The sequence below is a fragment of the Bos indicus x Bos taurus genome, chromosome 23 (assembly GCF_003369695.1).
Source record: "Bos indicus x Bos taurus breed Angus x Brahman F1 hybrid chromosome 23, Bos_hybrid_MaternalHap_v2.0, whole genome shotgun sequence".
Taxonomy (NCBI): domain Eukaryota; kingdom Metazoa; phylum Chordata; class Mammalia; order Artiodactyla; family Bovidae; genus Bos; species Bos indicus x Bos taurus.
The window spans coordinates 43,658,304-43,685,777 of record NC_040098.1 but is presented as its reverse complement, the minus strand read 5'-3'; the positions used below and the strand labels follow the sequence as shown (position 1 = coordinate 43,685,777).

Genomic DNA, 27,474 nt, shown 5'->3' with positions numbered 1-27,474 from the left:
GTTAAACAAAGGGGAACTAATATTTCATATTCATTAGACTGGCAAAAATGAAAAAGAATCTGATGATGCCAGGGGAGAGTATAAACGGGCACATACATTTTGGAGAACAAGATGACAATATCTGATAAAGTGGTGGAATTGCTGGACCAGACTGAAGCATCTCCAGCTCCATGCAACACTGTAAAAACTGAAGAATGGAAAGAAAGCTTAAATGCAGGTATGGGATCTACCAAGGGACAGATGTTTAATTAAGAATCTAATAGAGCTTCCCAGGTGGTCCAGTGGTTAAGAATCCACTTTGCAGTGCAGGGGACACCAGTTCCATCCCTGCTCAGGGAAGACCCCACATGCTGAGAAGCAACTAAGCCCTTGCATTGTAACCCTTGAGCCTGTTCTCTGGAGCCTGTGAGCCGCGACTACTGAGTCTGCGCGCTGCAGCTACTGGAGCCAGCGAGTGCACCTCAGCCTGCCCTCCACACGGAGAGGAAGCCTGCTCACAGCAACCAAACACAGCTCATCCAAAAGTAAATGAATATTAAAATTAGTGTGTCACTAAATACAAATACAATTAGAAAAGAGTCTATTGCATACAGATATGTTTGACTATTTTCTTTTCTGTACCTAGTTTTACATCTTTAAAAATGTCTTAATTCAAACAGTCATTTTAGTGAGGGTTAAGGGGGAAAGGCACTTACACAGAGCTTGTGTGACTGTCAGTTTGGTAGAGCCACATTCAGGGCAAATGAAAAAGTCGTGTTATGCCATTCTTTTTAACTTCTTGAGTGGACAAAGGCGGAAGAGTTAGCTAGCAGTTTGCATCGGCAGAGTGTTGGGAGAGAGGTATGTTCATGCACCACAGACGGGAGTGAAGAGTGAGGACACCCTGTGGAGGTAATTTCAGCAATACTTAACAAAGCTGTGAATTCCCTTAACCTGGTACATTGTCCTCTAGGTATTTATTCTAAGAAAATACATCACATTATATATACGTCATGAAGCAAAGTTTTATCTACACAGAAGTTCATCATAATAATCACAGAGTTGTTTTAATAATAGTGAAAGAAATAACTAATACTAACACTAGACTAGTAACCCTAGACTAAGCATGTCTAACACTGCTGCTAAGTCACTTCAGTCGTGTCCGACTTTGTGCAACCCGAGACGGCAGCCCACCAGGCTCCCCGTCCCTGGGATTCTCCAGGCAAGAACACTGGAGTGGGTTGCCGTTTCCTTCTCCAATGCATGAAAGTGAAAAGTGATGTCTAACACTAGTAGGTTCTAATTTATCATACAACTGTCAGGTGGACTATTATGCAGCGGTAACAATGATGCTGTTGGATCCTTTTAATGATGTGGAAGCTCTTGCAAATATGAAGTTAATATGAATTAGGTTACAAAACAGCATGTGGAATATCTATGCACTGAAGCAAGACTCCAAAATGTAACCAGAGGTTATTTCTGGTTGGTCAGAGGCAATCTCTATTTTATTCTGGATTTTAAAGAACTCTTTCTTATATATTTTCTCCCTCTCTGTGTGTGTATGTGTGTATAACCTTTGTTTTAATAGGGGAGGTTGTCCTTTGCTGAAATAATTTAAACAGGCCTGATGCTATGGATGACAACGCCAGCAGGCCAGGAGCGGAGCAGGGGGCGGGGAGGAGGGGGCGGCGCGGCGGCGGGGGGTTGGGGTCTAAGTATGACGGATTTGCCGGGTTCCTGGTTCACCGTGTCTCATGATCATGGAACCAGGACAAGTGCCAGGACCTGGGTTCACCGTGATGTCACCACCGGCTGGGCGATCGGGGGACTCGCTCATCCACGCAGAACCTGGTTTCGCTTCCGCGCAAAGGACCTAACAGCCCCGGCTCGCCTGGCTCCCGCCTCTGTTTGCAGGGTGTCCGGCGTGTGCGCGCGCGGCTGCCAAGCCCTGGGAGCGGCGCGTTCCACCGGGACTGCGGTCGCCGCGGTAGGGTAGAGGCCAGAGCAGCATCAGCACCAGCAACGCGGGCTGGGGGCTCCGGGGAAGTGCCTGGCCAAGGGGGGCGGGGCCGGGCCCGGGGGCGGGGCCGAGCTCGGGGGCGGGGCCGGGGCTCTCCGGGTGGCCGCCGCGGGGGCCGGGGAGGCGCACCGCCGCTTCCGCCGCCCGCGGGGATCCCCCCGGGACCGGCGCCCGGGGAAGTCCCGGGTGATCGCCGGTACAAAAGCCGGCGCCAGGGCCCCAGACCGGCAGTCCTCAGCGATGTCACGCGAGCTCCAGCTCCTGCTCCTGAGCTGCGGTAGGGCCTGCGGACGCCCGGCGCCCCCCTCCCGCCTCCCCGCAACACCCTCTTTTCTCGCTTGCTCACGCAGCTCTCTCTCCCTCTTGCAGCCTGCAGCCTGGCGCCCGCGACGCAGGAGGTGAAGGTGGCCTGTTCGGAGGATGTGGACTTGCCCTGCACTGCCCCCTGGGACCCTCTGGTCACCTACACGGTCTCCTGGGCCAAGGTAAGTGCGGCCAGGCTGGCGGGTTAGGGTTTGGTGGTTTAATTGCAGGAGGGGGAACCACCTCGCTCGGGCCGGTGACCCTCTGTGGCTGGGGGTCCGGGATATCGCCGATAACTGCATTCTGTACCGGGTCTTCGCACACGCCTCTCCCATCGCGACTAAGCTCATTCGCATCCAGGTACAGGCTGACATAGATGTCGTTCCCCTGGGGACCTCAAATCTTCTTGCCTCTAAAGGTGGCCTGAGAAGAATGATCCAGATAAGACGTTTTGGAGAGCAGAAAATCTCTTATTTGGATTAATTCTAGAGGCCACCTGTGGTTGTGGTCAGCAGGCCAGGGAGAAGGCAGCTGGTGAAGGTTTGACATTGGCCGGAGGCATGTCTCTGGATTTATTATTTCTGCTGTTTTGTGACTGCGGTGCTCATACGTTTGGGGAGAGGGGAGGGAGCAATTTGAGGGGAAGGATGACCAGATAGAAGCTGATGTAGGCTCTTTTTTTGGATGGTAGCTATCTGCCAGTCATCCCCTTTCAGGGAAACCCTTGGCCTCCTCCCCATCCCTTTCTCTTCCCTCTGAGCATTCTGAAAGTTCCAGCAAGGAGGGCTTCTGTGTGATGGTGCATTGGAGGGTCCTCGTGTGTAAGAGCAGTGTCACCTACCCTACAACAAGAGGATTGAGTCAGACTGACGCTTTTTTAAGGTTTCCTCTCAACTCTAACCTTTTCAGCTTATAAGATTGTGGTTGTGGTGGCCTTGCAAACCCAACTGTTTGCTGTCACCGGTTTATTTATATTTTTTTGCTCACCACCTTTAATGAGGTTATTGCCACAATGGCACCTCGGGTTGAAGCCCAGTGACTATGCTATCCCAGCCTTGCTTTGGTTAGCTGATTGGTCATCTTCAGTTCAGTTCAGTCTCTCAGTCGTGTCCGACTCTTTGCGACCCCATGAATCGCAGCACGCCAGGCCTCCCTGTCCATCACCAACTCCTGGTCATCTTACCTTGCCGGCAATCTCTGTGCCTTTGTAGTTTTCCACAAAACGCTGGGTTTTCTTCTGCCCGCCATAAAAGATGCTGTGAGAACCTGCACAAGTATCTAGCCATTTAACAAGGCAGCCTAGGACCATTATCTCTTTGTGTTCTCTCCTCACCGGATTGTCAGTTCCCTAGGGACAGTGCCACAGCTTTTGTGTCTCCTGCACGGCACCCAGCCTTTGCCCTGTTCATTTCAAAGGTGCTCAGTGAATTCAGGCCAACCTTTTGTGATTATGCACGGTGGAAATGGTGCTGAGGCTCGGGGGCCCTGTGTTATGTATGCAAATAGGTTTGTTATTATTCCTGCTTCATTTCCACCTTAGTCACTGTGGGATCAGAGAAGACAGCAATTCCAAAATTGTTCCCTTGTAAAAACAATAGTATTTAAACAGAAATATTGGAAAACCAGTATTATTTGGGTAGTCACCATCTGGCAAGCTCTGAGGTACATGTCTTCATGCATCAGCAGTTCCAGTGGACTTAAGAGATAAAGCCTATCACTGATGAGGAAACTGAGTCTTAGGGCTAAAGTAACCTACTCACTATTACATAGCTGGCTAAACGCTAGAGTTGGGATTTGAATCCAGCAATCTGGCTCCATAGCCTAAGTTCTTAGAGGTCTTTCTTGTTATTTCTGTTTTCTATCCTAATTCCTTAAAGAAAATGAAAGTGTCTTTGGGCTGGCCAGGCAGGGACTTGGTTATCTAAAAGGAGGAGAAAACATGAAACCATGATCCTTTCCAGACTGATTAAAAAGGGAAAACAATATTAATATCCCCAGGGGAGTAATTGCAAAGTACTTATGAAACAAGTAGATGAAATTTCAGACTGTAAAGTTCAAACAGTTGTCAAGTTAAATCTTCTTGCACGAGGTCATTTGGAATGATGTAGTAAACCAGAGCGATTAACCTCTGGCTTTTCCTTGGATGTCAGCTGGTGATGTAACCTTATAATGTATGTGCTTGTTTGTTGAACACAGTTCTTACAAACTTTACCCTGAAGGGCTCTCAAAGCTCTGCTAAGAAAAAAGACAATAGTCTCTTGGCATTGTCTTTTTTCTGTTGGTTCATGGAATAGGGTCACTGAAAAATCATGCCCAATTTATTTTTTTAAGGAAGAAACTGATGGAGTCGTGGTGGTTAGGAGAGCTGTGCTATTTCAGTAAACTAATCAGATACCTTGAAAGCGATATGCTTTGTTTTTCAAGCTCTTTTTAACAGATCTCAGCATATTCTGTAGATATTTGTTATTTTCCAGCCCAGTAATTATACTTTTTGCATCAATTGTGCTTGTACAACAAAAACCAATAGAGTGTTCTGGAAATAAAGCCAGTGGTGAAATACCAAAATTCTTTGTTTTACAGAAGATTATCTTGTCATTTTCACCCACAACTTTCTTGTAAAATGTTTCTCTGAAGCTTTAGAGGTAGCTATAAAGTGGGGAATTTAAGTCTGGTGACCACAGCCAACCTCACTGCATCATCAGTAGGGTAGTTGGTAAAACCACTTTGCACAGTTGTGGGCTGTGTGCTGGACAAGTAAGCAGAGAGTCCTTTGCAGTGTGGGTTTTCTCCATCCGCCAGATTGAATCACATTCTTGCAGGTTTTCTGCATCCCACAATTACGGTTATAATGACTCACGATTAAAAAATCCATTTACCAAAAAAAAAAAAAAAAATCCATTTACCACTCAGTTCCCTGGCACCCCGGAGCATTCTGCCACTGTCCAGTTGGCACTGATTACTTGGAATGAACAAAAGAGCCCATGTAAACCGTGTGTTTCTTATCATGTGCCTTTTACCAAAAGACTCAAAGCAGACGGTGTTTGCAACATTCGGGTGAGTTGGGAAGGAACAATGTCCATCTTATTCTCTGTGTTTCCAAGATACAAAGACAGGGGATTGGGGTTGAGGAATGCAATCTACACTTGCACGGGGCATGGGGTCAAAGGTGGAGCCAAGAGTGGACACTGGTAGCCCCATTCCAGTTAGCACAAGTCTTCTTTCTCTTCCCAACTGGGATCCAAGAATGGGACCTCCTCTCCTCCCTTCCTGTATTGTACCCTTTAAAGCAGAGTGAATGATTGAAAAGAAATAGAAAATGCAGTATATGCATCCAGCGTAGCTGTTAAGATTGTGAATAGATTGTGGTTGTTGGGAGGAGATGTTTTGAGATATTATAAGGCACATAGGCCTTGGGCCAGCCCTCTTCTACCAACGGCTGTGACCTCTGATTAGATTTCTAGCATAAGAAGATCATAGCACAATTCCGTGTCTGCCAGGAGGAAGACCATCCGTTCAGGGGCCAGTCTGTGCTTCTCGTGGGGCGGCCTGGTCCATGCTCTCTTTCACGAGGCTGCAGTAGGTCCGGAGGGGCAGGATGGCGCTGGTGCACGGAGCGTCTGGGCGTGGGTGGGGTTGGCCACTGCTAATGATGAGTGGTTACTCACGAGGGAAACACATCTCCATCTCCTATGGTTCTGGGAGCCCCCACGGCCTGTGTGGATACATATCGAAAGAGGATCTCTGAGATGAAACTCAGGTTTCATCTCTGAGTGACACTGCGGAGGAGAGGACAGACCTGCGTCACAAGACAAGTGCCCTTTTTAGATGATTTCCAAGGGAAGGGATAAAGGGGAAGTGAGACCATGATTTCAGAGGCTAGAGCAGACTTGAACTTTATCATATTTAGAAGAGCTGCAGCTGTGGCAAGTCAGGGGCTCTCCTGGGGACTAAAGGAGAGCAGGTTGATGGCTTGTATGTGGCCCCTTGGAAAGTTCCAGGATAGTCGCTCCATGGCTCTTACTCGTCCTTGATGTGTTTGTTAAGAGCCGTCCGCCGTGGGCAACGCCAGTCTCCTATTTTCTGTCTCTATAGCATCTTGTGTGATAATGAACCATAAAGCAAGGAGGCGCTAAGGAGGAGCCCACAGAGGGTCTAGGCTTGATGAACGGCCCGGGCAGGTAGCAGCGTACAGCTACCAACTCTGACGGCCCCACGCGGAGACGACGCATGCCGCTCACCGCACTTACCTGATTCTAGAATGCTGTCTGCTTTAAGATAAGACTTGAGATGTTTTAGGAGAAGAAGGAAACATTTATATATTAAATACAGAAGCACCGAAACACTGCAATGTAAAAAACAAGGCCTGTGTGAGCGTCAAAGAAAAGTTGTATCATCCCCATTGGGACCGGTATTACTTGACCTGATTGAATAACCTTTAGGTCAGACTATGAAAGGCATAAAGTTAGTTTTCAGATGTCTGTCATATTTACATTTTCATCATTTAGTTAATATTTCTATGTCCCAAGTGTGTGCCAGGTCCTGGGCCTGGCAGTGGCTGTCCTAAGACCAATCCAGAACATTGGCCAGAGGACAGAGGCCTGGACACAAGAACGCACAGGTGTTGTTTGGGGAGCTGATGGGTAACTACTAATCTGGAAGGGAGGATTATACCACAGAGGACCAACAGGTAGTACCACCAACAGGCTGGGAACGGAGGGTGAAGACCCCTGAATGCTGAATCATATGGGCTAGAAATTGGTCCATTTGGCATCAAGGAGCCTTTGACAGTTTTTAAGCAAAGAGGACAACATAATGGAAAATATGTCAGAAGAAAATCGTATTTCTTATGGTGAGAGGTAGAATATAATTCATCCTAGCAAATGAGTGTCAGAGGCAGGCTTCAGTCTTGCGCTGCAGTGAAGCTGCCGGTGGGTTAACTGTGAGCCTGCAACGCGGGCCTGGGGTTTGCCTCCCCTTTCTCTCTTGGTCACCAGTCCTTTTGTCCATGTGGATCTAGGGACCAGTGAGCCAGGCTGTGGAAGAAATCCCAGCTAGATGAAAGTGATGGGGCACTGAGATTTTTGGACCATGATGAGAAGTGTTGCTAAAAATCTTTCAGCTTGGAAGAGGGGTGGGAGGGAAAAGGCAGCTGAGAGTGAAATACTAAAAACTGCAAACACTCGTTTTCCATAAATAAAAGGGGGAACCCGAATCACATGGCGACTGATTATCTTAGTTCTGTATATGGGTTTGTCACTTCACAAAGAAGAGGAAGTTAGGAGAAGGTCTCAGTGACATAAGGGAAGGTTTTATGTAGGGCAGGACTAAAAAGAGATTCATTACCTTAAAAGGGGGCTTCCTCCTTCTATTAATACAACTGTTCTCCGTAAGCCCTTTCTGGAAACCCTTGGGATAACCCCAAAATTTCTACCAACAGTCCTTAGCTCAAACCAGAGCTGAATTAAAGTACTTCCCTAAGACTCTTTCCACCCTGAAGCACATTTTTGACTTTGTTTTTGCACTGAGGTATACCCGGGTAAAATTTCTCTGTGTGTTGTGTATTTTTGGTACAGATGTAAGAGCCCAAGGCTTGTGAATATCACTTGATATTTTTGTGGAGCAGCAGTTAATCTACACATGTTCTTGTCTCAATTGTCTAAGAGAAGACAGATCCCAGAACAGGTAGTTGTCTAGGATTATTGGTCCCGATGGGGAAAGCCAAAGGGAAAAGACAGACGCTCGTTGCTGTGGGCAATTCATATTCACTTATGACCCGACTCACTGGGTCAGTTCTAGAGAACAGAGGTTCTGAGTCCAGTTAGACCCTGGTGTCTCTTCCCCTGAGGAGTGGGAGCCATGTGAGCCCAAGTGACAAAACAGCACTGGCCTTGAGGTTGGAGCCGTGTGAGGTTCTCCCTTATGTGCCGCGTTTATTTTAGGAGCAGGGCAAGGTGCACCTATCCATTAGCAATCTTTGTTGTGAAGGCTTGTAATCCTTCAAAACTGGCTTCAAGAAAAGGGAATATATCGGCTTCTATAGTTGAAACAGTTTTTTTAAATGAAAATGTAGTTCATACTTCAGTTACGGTTGATGTTGTGGGTTAGTGTCCCACAAAATGACATGTGTCAGTCCTAATCCCTGGTGTTTGTGAGTGGAACCTTATTTGGAAATAAGGTCTTTGGAGAGGTAACCAAGTTAAAATGAGGTCATGCTTGATCAGGGTGGGCCCTGAATCCAATGGCTGGTGTCATTAAAAGAAAACAGAGACAGACACAGACACAAAGGGAGAACCCCACAGGAAGATGGAGGCAGAGACTGGAGTGATGTGTTTACAGATCAAAGAATGCCAGTTTCCAGCAACACCAGAAGCTGGGAGCAAGACATGAAACAGATTCTCCCCTTCAGAGAGCGCGTGGCCCCACCAGCACCTTGATGCTGCATTTAACGGCCTCCAGAACCGTGAGGGAATACATTTCTGCTGCTTTAAGCTACCCAGTTTGGACTGACGCTAGATGTGGAGGCTCGTGACTGTCCACAGGGCTTGGTGACTTTCCGTCTCTCAACTTGCCCTTCCTTTGTGTTGGTTTTATTGTCAGCCTCCACGAGGCAGTGAGATAGTCACCAATAACTGCCGACCTGTCTGTCCTCCCAAGGTCAAGTGCCAAGGAAAAGATTGCGCCTCTTCCATCTCAACAAATGTCTGATTATGCTCAAGTGGCTTTGATTGATTGGGTCATGGACTCATCAGAACCAGTCTCTCTGGTCACAGAGGCCAGGCTTGTGTCCAGTGTGCCTTTTCTAGAATGAGAGGTAGCACCCTTGAAGAATATGAATTCATAGGATTCAGAATTCAGGAATGCCCCTCCAAGGTCCAGCAGGATCCCTAAGAACCTCTTGGGAGAAGGATGATTGGCATGAACAGTGAGTAACCTAACCTTCTCTTCAAATCCTAGTTCCAGAGGGGTTTGCCAGTTACAATGATGCCGTAGTAAATTCAGAATATTCTGGCTATTTTGGAGACCTTGTGGATAGAAAAATAACTTGTTTCTAGAGCAGAGATTGAGACTTCTAGAACAGCTTTGCCAGAGAGGAGACGGGAAGGATCAGCAGGAAGAAATGACTGAATGGGTGGGTGGAGATAGAAAGCTATGGGATACAACCCCAGTTGCTATATCCAACATTACCACTTAGAAGCACTATTATGTTTTCTCATTCGATCCTTAAAATAACCCAGAGGGAAGTAGGTAGTTACAGGTGAGGAAAATGGGAGTCAGAGGTGAAGGGATTTCCCAGCAATGACCCAGTTATCTGATTAAGCAGCCTGGGCTTGACCTCAGGCCCTCTGATTCTGGATCGACTTACTCATTGTTTTTAAAATTTACTCATTCATTCAGTAAATAATGTTTTTTTGAATATTTCCTAAGTTCAGGAAAGTATTTAGAATGCTGAAGGAAACCTTAGCTGTGAAAAAAAAAGAGTGGTAACATTTTTAGGTGTGATTGACATTATGCTCCATGATCCACCTACGTCATCATTGGTGTCTTCACACCAACTTTGGGAGATGTTAATTACCCTTCCCCCATCTCAGGGGAGCAAATGAAGCCTGAGAGCTCTTCAGTCCCTTTCGCCAAGAGCAGAGCTAGCCGTGGGGTTTGTTTCCACATCTGCCCAAGTCCAAAGCTCTTCATTATGTTGCCTCTGCCATATTCATGGCTCTGTTAACAGCCATAAATCCAATCTGTCTGTTAGACCCAGTAAATTTCAAAGTGGAAAATCATTTTTCCAATAAAACTACACTTAGAAAAAAACGATGTTAATGCTCATACATTCTACCCTCATTATGACATCAACCTCTGAGCCAAACTATTTTGCACGTTATAAAGAGCTGTTTTTATGATGAATGGGGATTATATTGGCACTTTAATTGAGTTAGAAACCAAGGTACATGAATGTTAGTGCATGGGAAATGCAATAAAAAAAAAGCTGTTCAATGTGATTGGAATATATCAGATTAATTTAATACCACCTTTAAGTACTTAATGTCCATTCCTTTAAATATGTTTAATTAAATTGTTGGATTAAATATTTATATGCATATATGTGTGCACACATATTTTCCCCTCAAAAAATGTCTTCCTTTTCTTTTACTTTCCTATCACATTCCAAACACATCATATATGTGATAAATTCAGATTTCAAGGTTGTCAAATCAAAATTCTTTGCTGTAGGAATGGAACAAATATGGTATATGGTAATCTAGGTAATCTATGGTAATCTATGAAGTTAGCATATATTTGGGTAAAATTATGTAAACTTCTAAAGAACTTCTCACAGTAAGGATTTTGACTGAAATATTGATTCTGTTTCAGCCATATTTAGATATTTACTTGATTTGTTTCTCTCTAGTTCAAATTTATACACCAGTTTAAAAAAAAACTTAATTCACATGCCTTTAAAATTATTTCTTGTATTTGTTTGACTTCAGTCCATTTCAGTTCAGTCCCTCAGTCGTGTCCGACTCTTTGCGACTCCATGAATCACAGCACGCCAGGCCTCCCTGTCCATCACCAACTCCAAGAGTCTACTCAAACTCATGTCCATCAAGTCGGTGATGCCATCCAATCATCACATCTTCTGCCGTCCCCTTCTCCTGCCCCCAATCCCTCCCAGCATCAGGGTCTTTTCCAATGAGTCAGCTCTTTGCATGAGGTGGCCAAAGTATTGGAGTTTCAGCTTTAGCATCAATCCTTCCAATGAACACCCAGGACTGATCTCCTTTAGGATGGACTGGTTGGACCTCCTTGCAGTCCAAGGGACTCTCAAGAGTCTTCTCCAACACCACAGTTCAAAAGCATCAATTCTTCTGCGCTCAGCTTTATTCACAGTCCAACTCTGACATCCATACATGACCACTGGAAAAACCATAGCCTTGACTAGATGGACCTTTGTTGGCAAAGTATTCAGCAAATTAAAGAGAGTTTATTTTAATTTAAGGCTTAGGTCTCCTTCTTAGAGAATGAATATGGTGTTTAAATTATTTAGTCAAATTGGAGGCCTTGAGATAAGTCAAAGGTCTATAGGCCTTCTGAAAATGGGATGTCTTATATTTCACCCTTTTCTGTTTCAGTTGGAAGGAATTTGTCAGCATAAGAGTTAATGCACGGAATTTGGGTTTTAAAAACATAATTGGGGTGAATGTTTTGAGGAATTAATTTGCCCACTTCGTGCTGTGGTCCAGCCCTCGCAGAGTGTGCGCTGAATAGTCCCCATCAATTATGCCTGGCTGTGAATGAATCTGAGGGTTCCTTTTGTTATAAATTATTATTTCCTAAAACGCTTCTGCAGAGAGGCAATGAAACACTTTGGGATTTGGAATGCTGGGAGTTGTTCTTGCCAGTGGTTGGTTTTGAGCCAGCTCAAGTGTTTATAAGAACTCATAAAACCAGGCGAAGTTGAGGATGGCCCATTTGCTGTAATTCCATGTTCCTCCCCCTGAAATTCCTCTGATTCTTGAACGGTGCTGCTTCAGCCAGGGCTAAGTCACCCTATACCGCAGTGTGACGGCTGCTTGGCCGCTGTGCTGAAGCCGAGGATTTGATCTTTTGCGTGAAGTCTCTTTTGCGTGCAGTCTCTTGGGACTGCTAGCGCCTCACTTCCATCATAAGCATGTGACATTAATGTGAAAACTACAACTAAATTTTTGCAGCAGTACGCAAAAGGCAGGGCGAGTAGCACAGGCAACGTGTGTACCTACAGCTTGAAGCTAAGGGAGGGCTCTGAACAATTCCCAGGTGCACTGCGTGAATTTACAGAAGCGTCCTTTTGTTACAGTGAGTTATCAGGCGCAGAGAAGTGTTCATTACTTTGGCAGGAGAACTCAGGTTATCAGCCAGTACTTCTCTCAGTTCTCTGGGTCTTTCAAGAAGACCCAGGAAGGGGTCATTGAAAGATGACCCTGTGAAAGTTAAGATATTGTTGCCTGATCTCACTGAGGGCTGCTGCGGTTCAGTAAATCAGGATTCTGAAGGCCGCTTTGGGATTCTTTGACTTTCCTCTCCTTCTTTCATTCATGACCTCACCCTGCCTTTGCTTTGCCATTTGAAAATAACCTCTCCGGAGGTTTTGCCAGACACCTGTGGAAATGTGACCATCACTTAAACTACTGTTTTGTTATTACTGCTGATTTTTTAAAAATGAATTTTCTTCTGCAAGTAGACAGCAAGCCACTGCCAGTCAGTTCTGATCCCCACCGCACACTCGATTCAGCAGTTCCCAGCAGCCATCGTGATGAGGGGCCCATCTTCATGTAAATAAAGCACAATAGTTTATATTTCTACCAGCTTTCAGAGGGGCTCTCAGTTTTGATCTTGACTTTCAGACAGGCCTTTCTGAGTTGAGGGAGGGGTCACTGGATAGGAGAGAAGATCCCCTGATGGAGAAAACCAGAGGTAGATAATCTCAAAATGACTGTTGCAGCCAAGGTCACATCTTTTCGAATACAGGGATTTCTAGCAAAACTGAGTTCCAGTGATATTGGTTAGAAAGAGGGGCTTCCCTGGTGGCTCAGATTATAAAGACTCCACCAGCAATGCAGGAGACCAGGGCTTGATCCCTGGGTTGGGAAGGTCCCCTGGAGAAGAGAATGGCAACCTGCTCTAGTAGTCTTGCCTGGAGAATCCCACAGACAGAGGAGCCTGGGGGCTGCAGTTCATGGGGCTGCAAAGAGTCAGACATGACTGAGCGACTAACACGTTCACTTTTTGTGCTGTTAGAAAGAAATCTGAGTTGAACCCATTTGGAGGTTAATTCAGAAAAGCAAAGCAGGATGAGACAGCATCACGGGGACTGCAGAGATTAAGCTGAGTGAGTTAATTGGTTCAAACTGGCCTTTGAGGTGGGGGTGGGGGTGGGGAGTCTTGGAAGCAATTGACCCTGGATGGTCCTGGGCAGCTGACCCACCAAAAGCTGTGGTCCAGGGGAGCTCTTCGTCAAGCAGTGGGTGAGGGGAGAGGTGCAGGTACGTGATAAGGCTACACTTACTGGTTTCATCATGCCTGTAAAGAGAACTGGGCTAACTTAGACGTGTTCTAGAATCAGTCGGATGCCTACAGTTCCTTGACCACAACTCCTTCTTTTGTTTTCTTGCTTTCTCTTTGAACACCTAAATGCCCCAGTCTGTAGATCCTTGATTATTTAGGAAGGAACTTTTCAACACAGCAGAACTTTCAAGCATTGGGATTGATGTTCAGAGACTCGGCCTGAGAGAAGCTGTTAGTCTCAGCCCGGTGCTGGGAGTGAATGAAGCAGGGATTCTTGCAGGAGCGATAAATCTACCACCAGATGTCTCTGCAGGCCACTCCACAGGCGTGCTCGCTGGAGCTGGGGCCGCGGAGGCGGGAACCCGAGCTTCGCATGGACCTCACGGTGCATCCCCTGACCTAATACCTGAAGCAGAAACCAAGGAGGGGGTGTGTGTGCACACACGTGTGTGTCTCCTGTCTTGAGCTGCCTCTGCCTCTGTTCCCCGCATTCCTTGGTCATTTATTTCCCTGTGCTGATTGCCTATTGAAACTAGGAGAGGAGTTGTACGGTGCTTCCTACAGGAGATGCTCCCTATAGGAGATCAAACAGTGGCAGGTGGAGCCAGAGAGAGCAGTGGTGTCTTTTCCTAAGGGGCCCTCTGGTGTGGGCACCACTCCAGGGACCAGGAAGGAATGCCACCAGACCCCAGGCTCCCTGCTGGTCCCCAGTCACTCAGCAAAGGCTCAGGGCTGCCCTGGAGCTCTGAAAACAGTGATTGGCTTTCCTGTTGATGTAAATCAGGTTTAGAAGCTTTAAAACGTTTCAGTGGAGGACCAATGAGCAAGTTAACTAGGCCAGTTAAAAATATACCTGGGGAGAGAGAATTGATGGTGAACATGGTGTGTCCTTAATCATGGAACTAGGAGATGATGGAAAGACTCCACCAGTTTAATAACAAAGATTGTTCGGGGAAAGAAAACCAGCCAGGTTAGTGTGGGTAAACTTGGCATCTACTCCTGTCGGGCTGATCCATCCTGACTTCAGTGATTTAAGTCATAACTGCCGTTCCATGGGGACTTCCCTGATGGCTCAGCAGTAAAGAATCTGCCTGCAGTGCAGGAGCCAAGGAGACACTGGTTCGATCACTGGGTTGGGAAGGTCCCCTGGAGGAGGGCATGGCAACCCACTCCAGTATTCTTGCCTGGAGGATTCCATGGACAGAGGAGCCTGGTGGGCTACAGTCCATGGGGCCGCAAAGAGTCGGACACGACTGAAGCGATTTAGCACGCACACACGCCCTTCCACGTGTGTCTTGGTGCGACTGCCAAGTGGCCTGACACAGAGAGTTTCCACGAGGTGCTGTTATCAGCTGCCTTCCTGCCGCAGCAGAGGGCTGAGTGTGGTACATCCTGCAGGGTCATGGCTGAGCCCACATGTGCGCAGTCTCTGAAGAACAGGATGACTCTTCACGGGAGGCTTTGCTCATCTGAATCTCTGTGTTTTTTTGTCAAGTTGTCTGGCAATGACCTTAACAGATTTAGGAACATTTTCTAAATAAAACCCTGAGCTACAAAAATAAGAGTCAGTCACTGGATGAGTTGGTATCTGAAGAAAAGAAGAGAACATTGAATAGACAACAACCAGCAAGAGAATGTGATTCAGCCTGATTCATGCACTTCATCACGTAATCATTAATGACGCAAGGTTATGGTCAACAGGAACACTGCTTCACGTAGAGTGGAAGTTGGGATACAGAGAATCATAAAATGCAGTCCTGATCTTATTCCAAAAAGAGATGGAACCTTAAAGAATCCTCTTAGATTCTCTCCTCCCCCCTGCAAACATCACACATACTCACAGTATCTTCTTTTAAAACAGCCAGCTGAGGATAGATTTTATGAAAGCAAGAGGTAGAATCTTGACGTCTCAGAGGCCCAAGGGCTTGTGGGCTCTGACAGTAGAGCATGAAGCAAATCTGATTCTTGCTTTTTAAATTTATTTTATTGAAGTAAAGTTGATTTGCAGTGTTGCGTTCGTTTCTGCTGTAGAACAAAGTGAGTCAGTTATGTGTGTATACGTTCTTTTCCATATTCTTTTCCAAGATGGTTTGTCTCAGGATATTGAATGTAATTCCCTGTGCTATACGGTAGGACCTTGTTACTTATTCATTCTCTGGGTAAAGTTTGCATCTGCTAATCCCAAGCGCCCAGTCCACCGCTCCCTACGCCGTCCCCCTTGGCAACCACGAGTTTATATACTCTCAGTCCCTGAGTCTGTATGTGATTCTTTCTTAACAGCTCACAGACGGAGGTGCAGAAAGGGTGGAGGTGACCCAGGAAGACCTGCAATCCCCTCAGCAGAGGAACTCTTCAGAGGCCCCCAGGGAAAGGCTGTACTCCCTGAGGATCCAAAACACTACGAGCTGCAACTCCGGGACCTACAGGTGCACTCTGGTGGGTCAGGAAGGGCAGAGAAACCTGACTGGCACCGTGATCCTCAAAGTGACAGGTGAGGTGGTCTACAACACCTGTTTTCTTCCTGCACCGCACAGAGCACTTTCTGTAAGTCCTGACCTTGATCCGCTCAATCCGAGTTTAATTCAGAAGCTGTGGATCACATCTGCGGCTGAAAGCTAAATTCTGCTGCAAGGGTGGCATAACTTTCTCTGCCTTCTTTTTGGTTTTTCCTTTTTGTTCTTTAAGGGATCTACCCCAGTTTGATTGGGGTGGATGCCAAATGGAGTCAAGCAACTAAATCTGACTGTTGTTTATTCATATAAGAGTCCTTTGGAGCCAATAGAAAGTTTCCAAGTCTAGTTTTTGGAAGACAGAGAAACTGGGTAGTTTTGAATTTATCAGATAGCTGTGCAATATTCTGCTCACTGGGGGCTCTCTAATCTGGCCTAAGAGAGCTGCTACATGTTTCCGCCTTTTTCAACATGAGAACAGCATTTCTTTCCCACTTTACAGCAATTGGATGTCCTCATCCCTCCACTCAGGCCAAAGAAAAAGCGTCCAACAAGAGGCTTCCCAAGTAGAAGGCACATTTTTACTCTGTGCAGTAAGACCAGGACTCAAGTATCAAGATAAGGATTATCTCCTTGGACTTTTTTCTGTAATTTTTCTTGATGTAGTTTAAAATATGCCTTGCATCTGACTTTGGCCCAACTCTTGTTAGTGGCTGAGGCTTGAAATGACAAACATGTCGTTACAGAGACCCTGACTTTGTGTAGCAGCTATTGTCTCCTTCCACGGAGAAGCTTAAAGGAATCTGACTCAAGATCGTATTCCCACACTCATGAGAGGGCAAGCCCTGGTTAGGGGCCAGTGTTTGGGTTTTTTAAAGTTTTCTTGGCGTGAGCCATTTTCAGTCTTTATTGAATGTGCCACAGTATTGTTTCTGTTTTATGTTTTGTTTTTTTGGCCACAAGGCATGTGGGATCTCAGCTCCCCAGTCAGGGATGGAACCGTCACCCCCTGCATCGGAAGGAAAGTCTTAAACATTGGACCACCAAGGAAGTTCCTCAGTATTTGGACTTGGTTCACTATCTCGCACCAACACACACACACCCTATATGCTTCTCAGTGTCCAGGCCTATACTCCACTGCGTTTGCGTTCGTGGCACTTACGCCTGCCCTGATATAGTCTCTGCTTTGTTCCCTGCTGCCTCCTGCAGTCAGCCCGGAGTATCATTCACGTGAATGAGAAATGGAGCGATCCAGGAGGAAGAGCAGAGAGGGCGGGTGTGTGCCATGGGGAGCGGGGAGCAAAGGAGCAGAGAACAGCTGACTTGCTTTCCTATCCTCTGCAGAGGCGTTGCGGTCGCCAAATTAAGTGGTCAGGCTAGAGCCACTTGGATCTGGTTCCAGTATGAGCTCAGCTGCTCATTAACATGTGACCTTGGTCAAACCTCTGATTGAGTCTAAGCCTTGCTTTTCTCATCTTCAAAATGGGGATAACATCATCCATGACACAGGCTTGTGGTGACGATTGAACGAGGTATTGCACAGAAATGCTTGGTGCACTGCCCAGGGGTGACCGAGTGCTCAATAAATGTTAGAACTGTCAGGACAATGGCTCTCAGGTCTTGTCTTCTGGGGTCGCAGACCTCTGAACATCCATCCCCAGACCACTGCACAATGTTTGAATCCAGTTTCAGGGGTCACAGTTCTCTGGAGGGCCCCCTGTGACCCTGGGGGTGGAAGCCTCCAGTCACCTGGAGTCCACCTGCTCCTGCTCCAGCCCTCAAGCTGACTCCAGGGGCAACCTCGCTGCTCGAAACAGCATGCTGGATGCTGTTCCCCATCGAGAGAGCCTGGCTCCGCCCAGTCTGCTCCTGGGCTGAAGGCGTCCCTCCTCCTGGACTTGCCCCACCCCCGCCCCGCCGCCCAGCACTGAGGCCACAGCCTTTAACAGCCCCCTTTTGCTGTCGGCTTTGGTGGAGCGGCTTTGTTTAAAATTCAAAAAATAAATTTTTTAGAGGGATATAGTTGATTTACAATGTTGTGTTAGTTTCAGCTGTACAGCAGAGTGAATCATTATACATATACGTATATTCACTCTGTTTTTAGATTCTTTTCTCATTTAGGCCCTTACAGAGTATTGAGTCGAGTTGCCCGTGCTGTAAACCAGGTCCTTGTTAGTGACCTGTTTTCTATATAATAGCGTATATTGTTGATTGTTGTGCTCAGTTGCCTTCGACTCTTGGCAACCATATGGACTGTGGCCCTCTAAGCTCCTCCATCCATGGGGTTTTCCCGGCAGGGATACTGGAGTGGGCTGCCATTTCCTCCTCCGGCCGCTCCTCCCAACCTCGGGATAGAGCCCGAGTCTCCTGTGTCTCCTGCATTGGCAGGCGGTTCTTACCACTTGTACCGTAGTTAGTGAGTATAGTCAACCCCAGGCTTTCAAGGTGAAGGGGCTTTAACGATCCTACAAAGACGGATCAGCACCAACTTGTTCCATAATAGGAGGGCAGCTCTGCCACCTGCCTTAGAACCTCAGCCTCTCTGAGCCCTGGTTCCTTCTTCTGCAAACGGGGGACGCTCAGCCTTGCCCCTGAAGGTTCAGTGAGATGCTGGCTGTCGACCCCTTTGCACGCAGCCGGGCACAGAGTAAGCACAAGGTCCGGTGTCCCTGCCAGTATAACCCGTGTCCTTGCCTGTGGGACAGACTCGAGGGTAGGAGGGGCGACAAGGAGGACTTCAGAAAGCCAGAACAAAGCATGCTTGGTTTTTCACCTTGGTAGACGAGTCCGTTCAGTGGCTTCATATATTACTTATTTCTTTTTGCAGGATGCTTTAAGGGACACAGAGGAGAGACTTTTAAGAACTACAGAGCTGAGATCGTCCTGCTGTTGGCTCTGGTTATTTTCTATGTAACACTCATCATTTTCACTTGCGTAAGTATCTTTTGCAAACATCTCTCATTATTAAAAGATCACCTGGGGCACCAATCTTAATGTGTTTTGTAGATGGTGCGAATCATTTAATAATAGCAAGGGACCTGTTCTCAGAACCCTGGCCTTACTGAGGTCCCCAGATAGTGAGACTCTCTACGGGAGGCTCCCAGCTTGTTCTCCATCTGGTGGTTCTGCATAGAGCCGTGCGTGGAGAAAGTGAATCAGGAGGTGAAGAAAGTTTGTGAAAGGTGAAAGGATCCTCTTAGGGCACCAGCAGGCCGGGACATCCCTCACTGTTCAGTGGTCAAGACTTCACCTTCTAGTGCTTGGGGTGCGAGTTCGATCCCTAGTCGGGGAACTGAGATTCCATGTGCCTTAGGGCCAAACAAACAAAAAATAAACAGCAGAAGTATTGTAACAAATTCAATAAAAACTTAAAATGGTCCACATCAAGAAAAAAGTCTTTAAAAAAGCACCAACAGGGCTTATAGATATGCTGGAAGAAAGTGGGACCTTGCCCGTCCAATACCGGGAGAGGTGCTCTTCTTCCCATAGGTGGATGAGCAAGTCTGTCCACTCCAGTAGTGGATTTGTCTCCTTCATCTGCCCGTGAACTCTTTTCTCTTAGAGCAGGGGTCCCCAGCCTCCAGGCCACGGATTGGTAGCTCTTGTTCAGTCAGGGGTGGCAGCAGATTAAAGTGCACGAAAAATGTAATGCTCTTGAATCATCCCCAAACCATCCCCCTCACCCCACCACCTCTGGTCCACGGTCCCTGGTGCCAAAAAGGTTGGGGACCGCTGTCTTAGAGATTCCCTCTAATAACTTTGGTACTTCCTCTACGTTTTAAGCATTAACCTTGAGAAGTCAGAGGTACGCAGGGCGTGGCCTGGGTGGAGGATGGCTGGCCTGTAACGTGGGTGTCCTTGACACGCCCTTGAGCTGTTGGGTGCAGACTCCAGCTGAGACTCCTCTCTGCCCCCCACGCCTCCTCGTGCATGGCTGCTCACCTGGAGTGACAGTGGTCGTTGGGGAGCAGGGCCAGCTCCAGTCCTGACCCACCAAGAAGTGATGGGTCTCGTATGCCTTAGCAGGAACAGGAAGTACTGTCCATTTGGGGACCAGGACATGGGTCACCCTGGAGCTATTCCAGGGCCGGTTCTTGTTGCTCACTGGGCCCTTCTGGTCACTTAGTGAACTCTCTGGCCCAACACTCATCTCTCTGGTTGCTATTTTAGACATGCATCCAGCATGAGTGAGCATGTGCCGTGTACAGGGCTTTATGTAAGCACTGAGGGGATGTAAAAAGGCTAAGACCTATGTCCTTCCTTCAAGAAACTTACAGCTTGGTCTTGAGAGTTATTTGCATGTGAGAAGATAATTGTTGTTTGGTTGCTCAGTTGTGCCCAACTCTTTAGCCACCCCATGGACTGTAACCCACCAGGTTCCTCTGTCCATGGGATTTCCCAGGCTAGAATACTGGAGTGGGTTGCTATTTTCCTTCTCCAGGGGATCTTCCCAACACAGGGATCGAACCTGGGTCTCCTGCGTTGGCAGGCAGATTCTTTACCATGGAGCCACCAGGAAAGCCCATAATTAGAATGACCTGGTGGTAAATTTTAAAAACGAGTGACTTTAGTGTTCTGTTGGCAAATGCCCGTTTCTATAGGCACTGACTTTCCATGCAGGAAATCCTAATGGTAGGGTCTGGAAATGACCGCAGTCTGTGACTCCTTGTTAAGGTTCAGAGATACCAGTGAAACAATGCCAGCCCACCACAGAGTGAGTGAGGTAGCCTGCCTCAAGAGGGCTCCCAGATGAGCTGCCCAGCCAGCTCCTAGTGAATGAAGTTTAAATCAAGGTGATGCATTTTTCCAATTATTCACTTCTCAACATCTCTCTTTTATTTGACTTTATTTTTCAGAAGTTTGCACGACAGCAGAGTATATTTCCAGACTTTTCTAAACCTGTCCTGGAACATGCTTTCCTCCCAGTCACCTCTCCAAATAAGCATCTGGAACCAGTGACTCTTCACAAGACAGAACTGGTGTGAGCAGGGTTTCTGCACCTTTTTTCTGAGGCCGAAGGCTCCGTGGTGTGCATCCATGTCACCCCGGACAGGAGAAGCATGAGCCCCACGTGAAGACAACATCCTTCCTGTGAAGCCCTTCGCTTGACCGAAGCATACCAGAGTGGATCCCACCCCACTGTCCGTGAGCAGGGCTTTGAGAATTCTGATGTGACCACCACGCATGGAGCCGCCTGCAGGGTGCTTTACAGTGTTGCTGCTTCATGACCTGCTTAGCGTTTTATTCAGCTATCTGGTCAACCTCTTGGACGGGGGTATTTTTTATTTTTTCCAGTCCTAGAAAAGCTGTGGCGAGATGCAGTTGGAAAAGGACCTTGGGAAATCCGAGTGCCCGGAGCTGGTCCTGTGTAGACTCTTGAGGACAGCTGTCCTCTTCCACATCTGGAGCACATCTCTGAATGTGCTGTGTTTTCTTGTCTGAGCCCAGATGTTTTGTGTCTGGGAGAAATCGACAGGCCAAGCTGTGAGACAGGGGGAAATATTTAGCAACTAATTTCCCGCCGTGAAGGCCCTTCCATTACCAAGGGGTAGGATGTGTACATAGAAATAGCAGGTCAGTGAACTGCCCCCAACTGGGCCTTTTGAATCTGGGAAAGACATCCATAAAGAGGCAAGAGCAGAGAGTGCCACATTTATTTTTATTAATTCATCTGTGTATTCTTGTCAAAAAAAGGATTTGTGGTGTTTCTCCTTTTGAAATCCGTATCTTCAGTTCAATGTCATTGTAACTGACAAGCAACGTGCTTATGGAGGGTGAGAAGAAGTCAGAGACTGCAGCAGTAGGGGAGAGAGCCATGTAGGGACCTGAGAGAAAATGCTGGAGCAATCGTGCAACCTGGGTGCTGGGGCCAGCTGTCCCCCTGCCTAGCTGTCTGATTCTGGACAAGATCCCATGGTTTCTGCTTTTTCTGTTGTAAACCAAGAGGTTGTCATATGTGTTGACTGAAAAAAAAAATGTATGTGAAAATGCTTTGAAAGAGTATAAAGCACTATCCAGATTCCAGACTTCTTTTGGTCATTTTCCTTATTACTCCAGTGGTGTTCTGGGCATGAGAAAATACTTTTCATTTTTCATGTTTTCCATCGTCCCAAACAAAGAAGGCAAGAAGGGACACTTTCCCATCATCTTATGTATGAATTCCTTTGGGGAAGTGAGGCCGGTTGAGTGGTCTGTTCTTGAAACAGCAGCCAAAAGTTAACTCCAAGACGTGGACACTCAGGAGTCACCAGCCATGGGGAGAAGAGCGTTCTCAACTGTTCCACTGATGGCAATTGGGTTTCTCTTATCAAACTTGGCCCTCTCCTCACTTACTTTCCAAAGAGAATATTGCCCACGCGATTATTAGAGAGTTAAAAGAATGCCAAGTTGACTGTTTTGGCCTCTGTCATAGTTTTCATGTGATTAAATGTGTGCATGTGAAGAGGGAGTGCTTTTCTCTTTTATATTTCAAACTACTCATAAGGTTTTGGGATGAGTGCTGGGAGGCCTGCAAACTAGTTTGAGAACCAGAACCCAAGGTGAAACTCTAGAGATGAAAGCTTGGCTGAGAACGTCCTCTGAGTGGGGGGGTGGGGTGGGATTTATGGCAGGTAGACCTCTTTGAGGAGAAGGCAATGGCACCCCACTCCAGTACTCCTGCCTGGAAAATCCCATGGAAGGAGGAGCCTGATAGGCTTCAATCCATGGGGTCGCTGAGGGTTGGACACGACTGAGCGACTTCACTTTCACTTTTCCCTTTCATGCATTGGAGAAGGCAATGGCAACCCACTCCAGTGTTCTTGCCTGGAGAATCCCAGGGATGGGGGAGCCTGGTGGGCTGCCGTCTACGGGGTCACACAGAGTCGGACACAACTGAAGTGACTTAGCAGCAGACCTCTTTGAAGCAGCAGCCTCTTCCTCCCAGAGATGCTCCTGAATCCACCCCTGAGTGGCCTTGCCACCAGGCAGTACACGATCAGCTGGACCACACCCATGACCACAGGTGGGAATGATGGGGAGGGTTTCTACTTCAGAAGGATGTGTAAAGCCAGGGGCTCAGTACCTGTGACTTGTGGAGTTTGACTCAAAATTCTCAAATCGTTCCATTACCCCCCAAATGGCAAGAACAATCTAGTGCAAGTGGTGGTAAAAGTTACAGAAGCGCTGTAGGTGAATCCACTTTGGAAAATGGCTCTTTGTGAAATGAATGCCCGTAAAATGCTTGTTAAAGCTATAGATTCCCTTTCAGTGGTATCAATTCCATCCTCAAATGCTTGACCAGAAATGCTAGGGAGACCACTGGTGTAATGAAGAGCTCAGCATTTTTAGCTGGTTTGACGTCCAGCTTCACCAGAGGTTTTACCACCTTGGGCAGGGGAGTCAGCTCTCTAAGCCGAAGCTGGCAGTTCTTTAGAATGTGAAATAAAAAGAGAATCTGCATATTATGTGTTGTGGATTAAATAAGATAACGTACCTAAGAGCCTAGCCTTGTTCAAATAGTACCATTAGAACAAGATTAACGTTAGAACAAGACAGGAGGAAAAAACAGCAGAGAAAGTGATGAGGACAGTGAATATTTGACAAAGTACTTTTGTTGAACAGAATTGGGGCTTCCCTGGTGGCTCAGAGGTAAAGAATATACCTGCCAATGTGGGATACACAGGTTCGATCCCTGGTCCTGGAAGATCCCACGTGCCGTGGAGCAGCTAAGCCTGTGCACCACAGCTCTGGAGCCTGTGCTCTGAAGCCCAGAAGCCGCAACTACGGAGCCCACATGCAGCAGCTACTGACACAAGCGTGCCCTCGAGCCTCTGCTCCACAAGAGAAGCCACTGCAAAGACAGGGCACTGCGGCTAGAGAGTAGCTCTCACTCGCTGCAACTCGAGAAAAGCCCAAGCAGCATCCAGCACAGCCAAAAACAGATAAAATCTTGAAACAAGAACAGAATTGACTTGGTGGGAGAGTCATGATGCTTTCAAAGAATTAATACAAGATGAGATTAGGTGCCTAATGATCATGAGATGTGTGTAGGAGAGAGGGAGAGAAGGATCAGGGTGGATAGGGTGGAATTTATCAAAGGGAGTGAGCTGGTTTTCCACTGATTGGAGCCCCTCAAGGTATTTCAGAGGAGGTAGATGATCCGGGACCATATTTATTCTCTGTCTTTACTGCCAGGAAGAGCTTTGTTTTCAGAGCCCTGCTTGCCTATGGAATTCGATCTATGGGTATAATCATTTCACCTCGGGATGTCCCAAGACACAAACACAGACGTGAATATTAGCTCCACATTCTCCCAAAAGAAGGCCTGTGGGTTTTGCTTTCATAATAACTCTTAGCAGATTTCATCATAGAAAATACTGTGCTGCACTCACAGAGCCCAACAGAGCCTGAGAAATTGCTACGGTTGCCACAGAGGAGATCACGCGGCAGCCTGTGGACACAGTCCATAGGCTCACATGTTCGACCCCACAGTACAGTTAAGAATAGGGGTCTCAGAATAATTCAGTCTGGTTCCCGGACTGGTTCCTCACTGGCAACTTTGCATTACTTGGATAATTGTTTAACACTCTATCTTCCCTATGTAAAATAGTCAGAGGCCTAAAAATCTTAGGGTAGATGCTGTTTGGGCTTCCCAGATGGCTCAGCAGTAAAGAATTTGCCTGCTGTGCAGGAGACTCAGGAGACATTGGTTGGGAAGATCCATTCCCATTGCCTGAGTTGAGAAGATCCCCTGGAGGAGGGCATGGCAACCCACTCCAGTATTGTTGCCTGGAAAACCCCATGGACAGAGGAAACTGGTGAGCTACAGTCCATGGGGTCACAAAGAGTCAGACACGACTGAGCGTGCACACATGCTTAATTCAACAGCAGTTGTCTTCCATAGTTTTTCGACTGATGGTTTGCCAGCCAGATTTGTCCTAACTGGTTCCTAAGATAAAATCAATCAGTTCTTTGGTCAGACACTGTATTAATTTTATTTATTATCTTTCCAAGACCAGATGTGTTTTTTTAATTTTCGCCTTTAAATTGCATAAGAAATTAAACTTCTACCCTGTGCCTTTTGTAGTGTCTCTCTGTGTGTGCTGAATGGGTGAAATTAAGCAAAAGCATCTTTGTTGAGCATGTACTCTGGCACTCTATGTAATACTCAGAAAAAGCAAGGTAGAGGCCTTTCTTTCAAGAATTTTATAATCTAGTAGAAGGAGAAATGGACTCAGAGCTATATGCAGAGATACTTGTTTTACTTAGCATTAGGGAATTATACAAAGAATAGTGGGGGCACAGAAAAGGACTGATGGTGTTCAATTCCTTCTGGAGCACCTTAAAAAGATTTATAGAGCTAATTGTGTTTGCTCTTGGCCTTGAAAGATAAGCAGGATTTTAAGTGGTAGTAACCATCAGGGTTGTGGAAATGGCAGAGGCACAATCTCTAAGGTAGAAAGGTACGGAACACACTTGAACAGAGGGTTGTATGAGGGTTTTTGTAGGTACAGGTCACCCACAGTCTAGGATAAGTAGGAAGAAGGTGATCATGAAAGATGGGCAAGTTGTCACAGAGGATTTGCACAGTGGGGCAGTATGGAATGATTCTGACTTGGGGAGCCATAGATTCATTTCTAGGACAGTAGCCAGGAAAGCAAAGTGAAGGATGAAATGAAAGAGCTGGGGGAAATGGGAAGAGGAAGACCATCCAGGAGGTCGATGGAAGTCCAAAGAAGCAGAGCATCAGCGGAAGAGAAAAGAGGAGGATGGAAACAAGCTGTTTCCTACACATTATAATCTCAATTTTCAGTCTTGTTGTTTTCTTTTACTGATCCTAGCTCTCTCTAACCCATCTATCTGATTTTTTTTTTTTGCTTAGTTCTCCTTTCCTCTTTTTATATTTTTAACTAATTTTGTTGAAGTGTAGATGCTTTACAATTTGTATTAGTTTCTATCGCACAGCAGAGTGAATCAGATATACACACATCCCTCTTTTTTGGATTTCCTCCCCTTTAGGTCAGCACAGAACATCAGGTAGAGCCCCTTGTGCCATACTGTAGTTTCTCATTAGTTACCTATTTCACGCACAGTATGAATAGTACGTGTATGTCAATCCCTCCTTTCTTTTAAAAGAATGGAATGGAAAGAAACAACCCCTTCCATCTTGTCCTCTACATAACCTGCAGAACTTTATCACCTTAGACCACAGGTAAGGCATCTATGTGTCCCAGCCACCTCGATGGCCAACGGGGCTCTGGTGCTCCTGCAATCATAGACGTTAGGATTAACCAGCTGGTTAAAGCTGGATTTAGCCATCCTTATTCGCAGGCCCGCCTCAAATTCCTTGTCCCCTCAGAATAATCCTGCTTTCCCCCTTCTATAATTTGACATCACGTTTAATCATTGGTTGGCTGACTTAGAAAACAAAGTGTATCATGTGTGTTCTTTTGGTTTATTCTTTTCTGTGATATGGCAAACACTTGCTTCCTTCATTGGTCCCATGGCTTTAGACTTTTGTCCTACGGATTATGTGTTGCACGATGGTCCCTTAGCGATTTTTAAAAATAAAATCTTCCAGCAGTTGATTAACCGATCCTGCTAACCCAGCACTAAGATAAACCAAAAGACACCTTGAAGGGACCTAGTGGGCTGTGCGTGGATACGGAGGGATGAGTATGAATACGTTTTACAGAAAAGGAAAATGGTGCCGTAAGTCATTGTTCATTGCCCCAGAGCTTGAGGAATGACACTCGAGCCCCATTCTGTCTTTCAGAGACAAGGCATTTCACTTGCAGACATCTTTTCTCGTTACCACTTCTTCATTTCATTCTCCCCACGGGATCCCAGGCAAGTGCACAGTTAGGCAACGAAGACAAGAAGGAAAACAGCCTCTAGGCGGGGTATGTTTGTTTCCATGGTTCCTGAGAAGTTCAGGCGAAGGAAGGAAGTGAAACTTGGGCACTGAAAGCAAATCTACTATTCTTTTCTCCTTTCGGTGTATAAACATGCACAGAATCCTTCGGGGCAAGGGAGACAGACTTCCCTGAGTGATTCGTTCAGATTTTGCCTGACAAGGAGATATCGCTTGATTCTTCTTTATAGGAGGGGCCATTTCTTCAAAATGACCTTTTTCCCTCCCTCTTTTCCAATGGAGTCTGTTTACAATCTGCTCTTGGAGATCTCAGGACTCAGCAGAGATAAGTAGGGAGACATTCAGATGGTGAAAACCTGCAAGACATCCCACCGAGTTGGAATGTTTTTCTCAAAGGAAAAAAAAAAAGTCTGCAAATGCGTATGTACTGGCCTATGCACCCTAAAGAGCCAGCTGAACAGCCCATAAACAGCTCCCATTCAGGAACAACAAAAGCCCATGCCAGAGGTCAAGGGACAGGGGGCTGAGAACTAATAATAATTTTGCACTTACACAGCAGTTTCCATCCGAAGACCTCAGAGTGCTTTGTAAACATTAATTAAATGGCCCGACAGCCCTGTGAGGTGGCTGTGTATCACTATTTCCAATTTGCAGGGAGTGGAGGGAGGAGAGGAGTGTGCATGGAGTGAAGTTGGAACCAGGCCATGCTACAGAGCACGTGGGTTGTGGACTCAGAAAAAAGCAGCGGGACGTTTTCCTCTGTGAATCTAAGGCTGTGGTCACGTGTCACGGTACCTGCTGAGCCAAGGAGATGGCCTGGCGACAGG

The 27,474-nt window shown here is 46.6% G+C and overlaps 1 protein-coding gene across 2 annotated transcripts; it reads left to right on the top strand.

The window, feature by feature from the left end:
- The first annotated feature begins 2,077 nt into the window (after positions 1–2,077).
- CD83 (CD83 molecule) lies at positions 2,078–22,234 on the top strand. 2 transcript variants are annotated; one of them, XM_027524833.1, is made up of 5 exons: positions 2,078–2,276; positions 2,369–2,484; positions 15,623–15,833; positions 18,620–18,726; positions 20,649–22,234. In XM_027524833.1, exons 1-5 carry the CDS (start codon positions 2,240–2,242, stop codon positions 20,775–20,777), a joined length of 600 nt encoding a protein of 199 aa, XP_027380634.1. In that variant the 5' UTR covers positions 2,078–2,239; the 3' UTR covers positions 20,778–22,234. The 2 variants fall into 2 exon arrangements, with proteins under 2 accessions (XP_027380634.1, XP_027380635.1); XM_027524834.1 differs by having other exon boundaries at positions 2,106–2,276; positions 20,652–22,234.
- Positions 22,235–27,474: the final 5,240 nt, after the last annotated feature.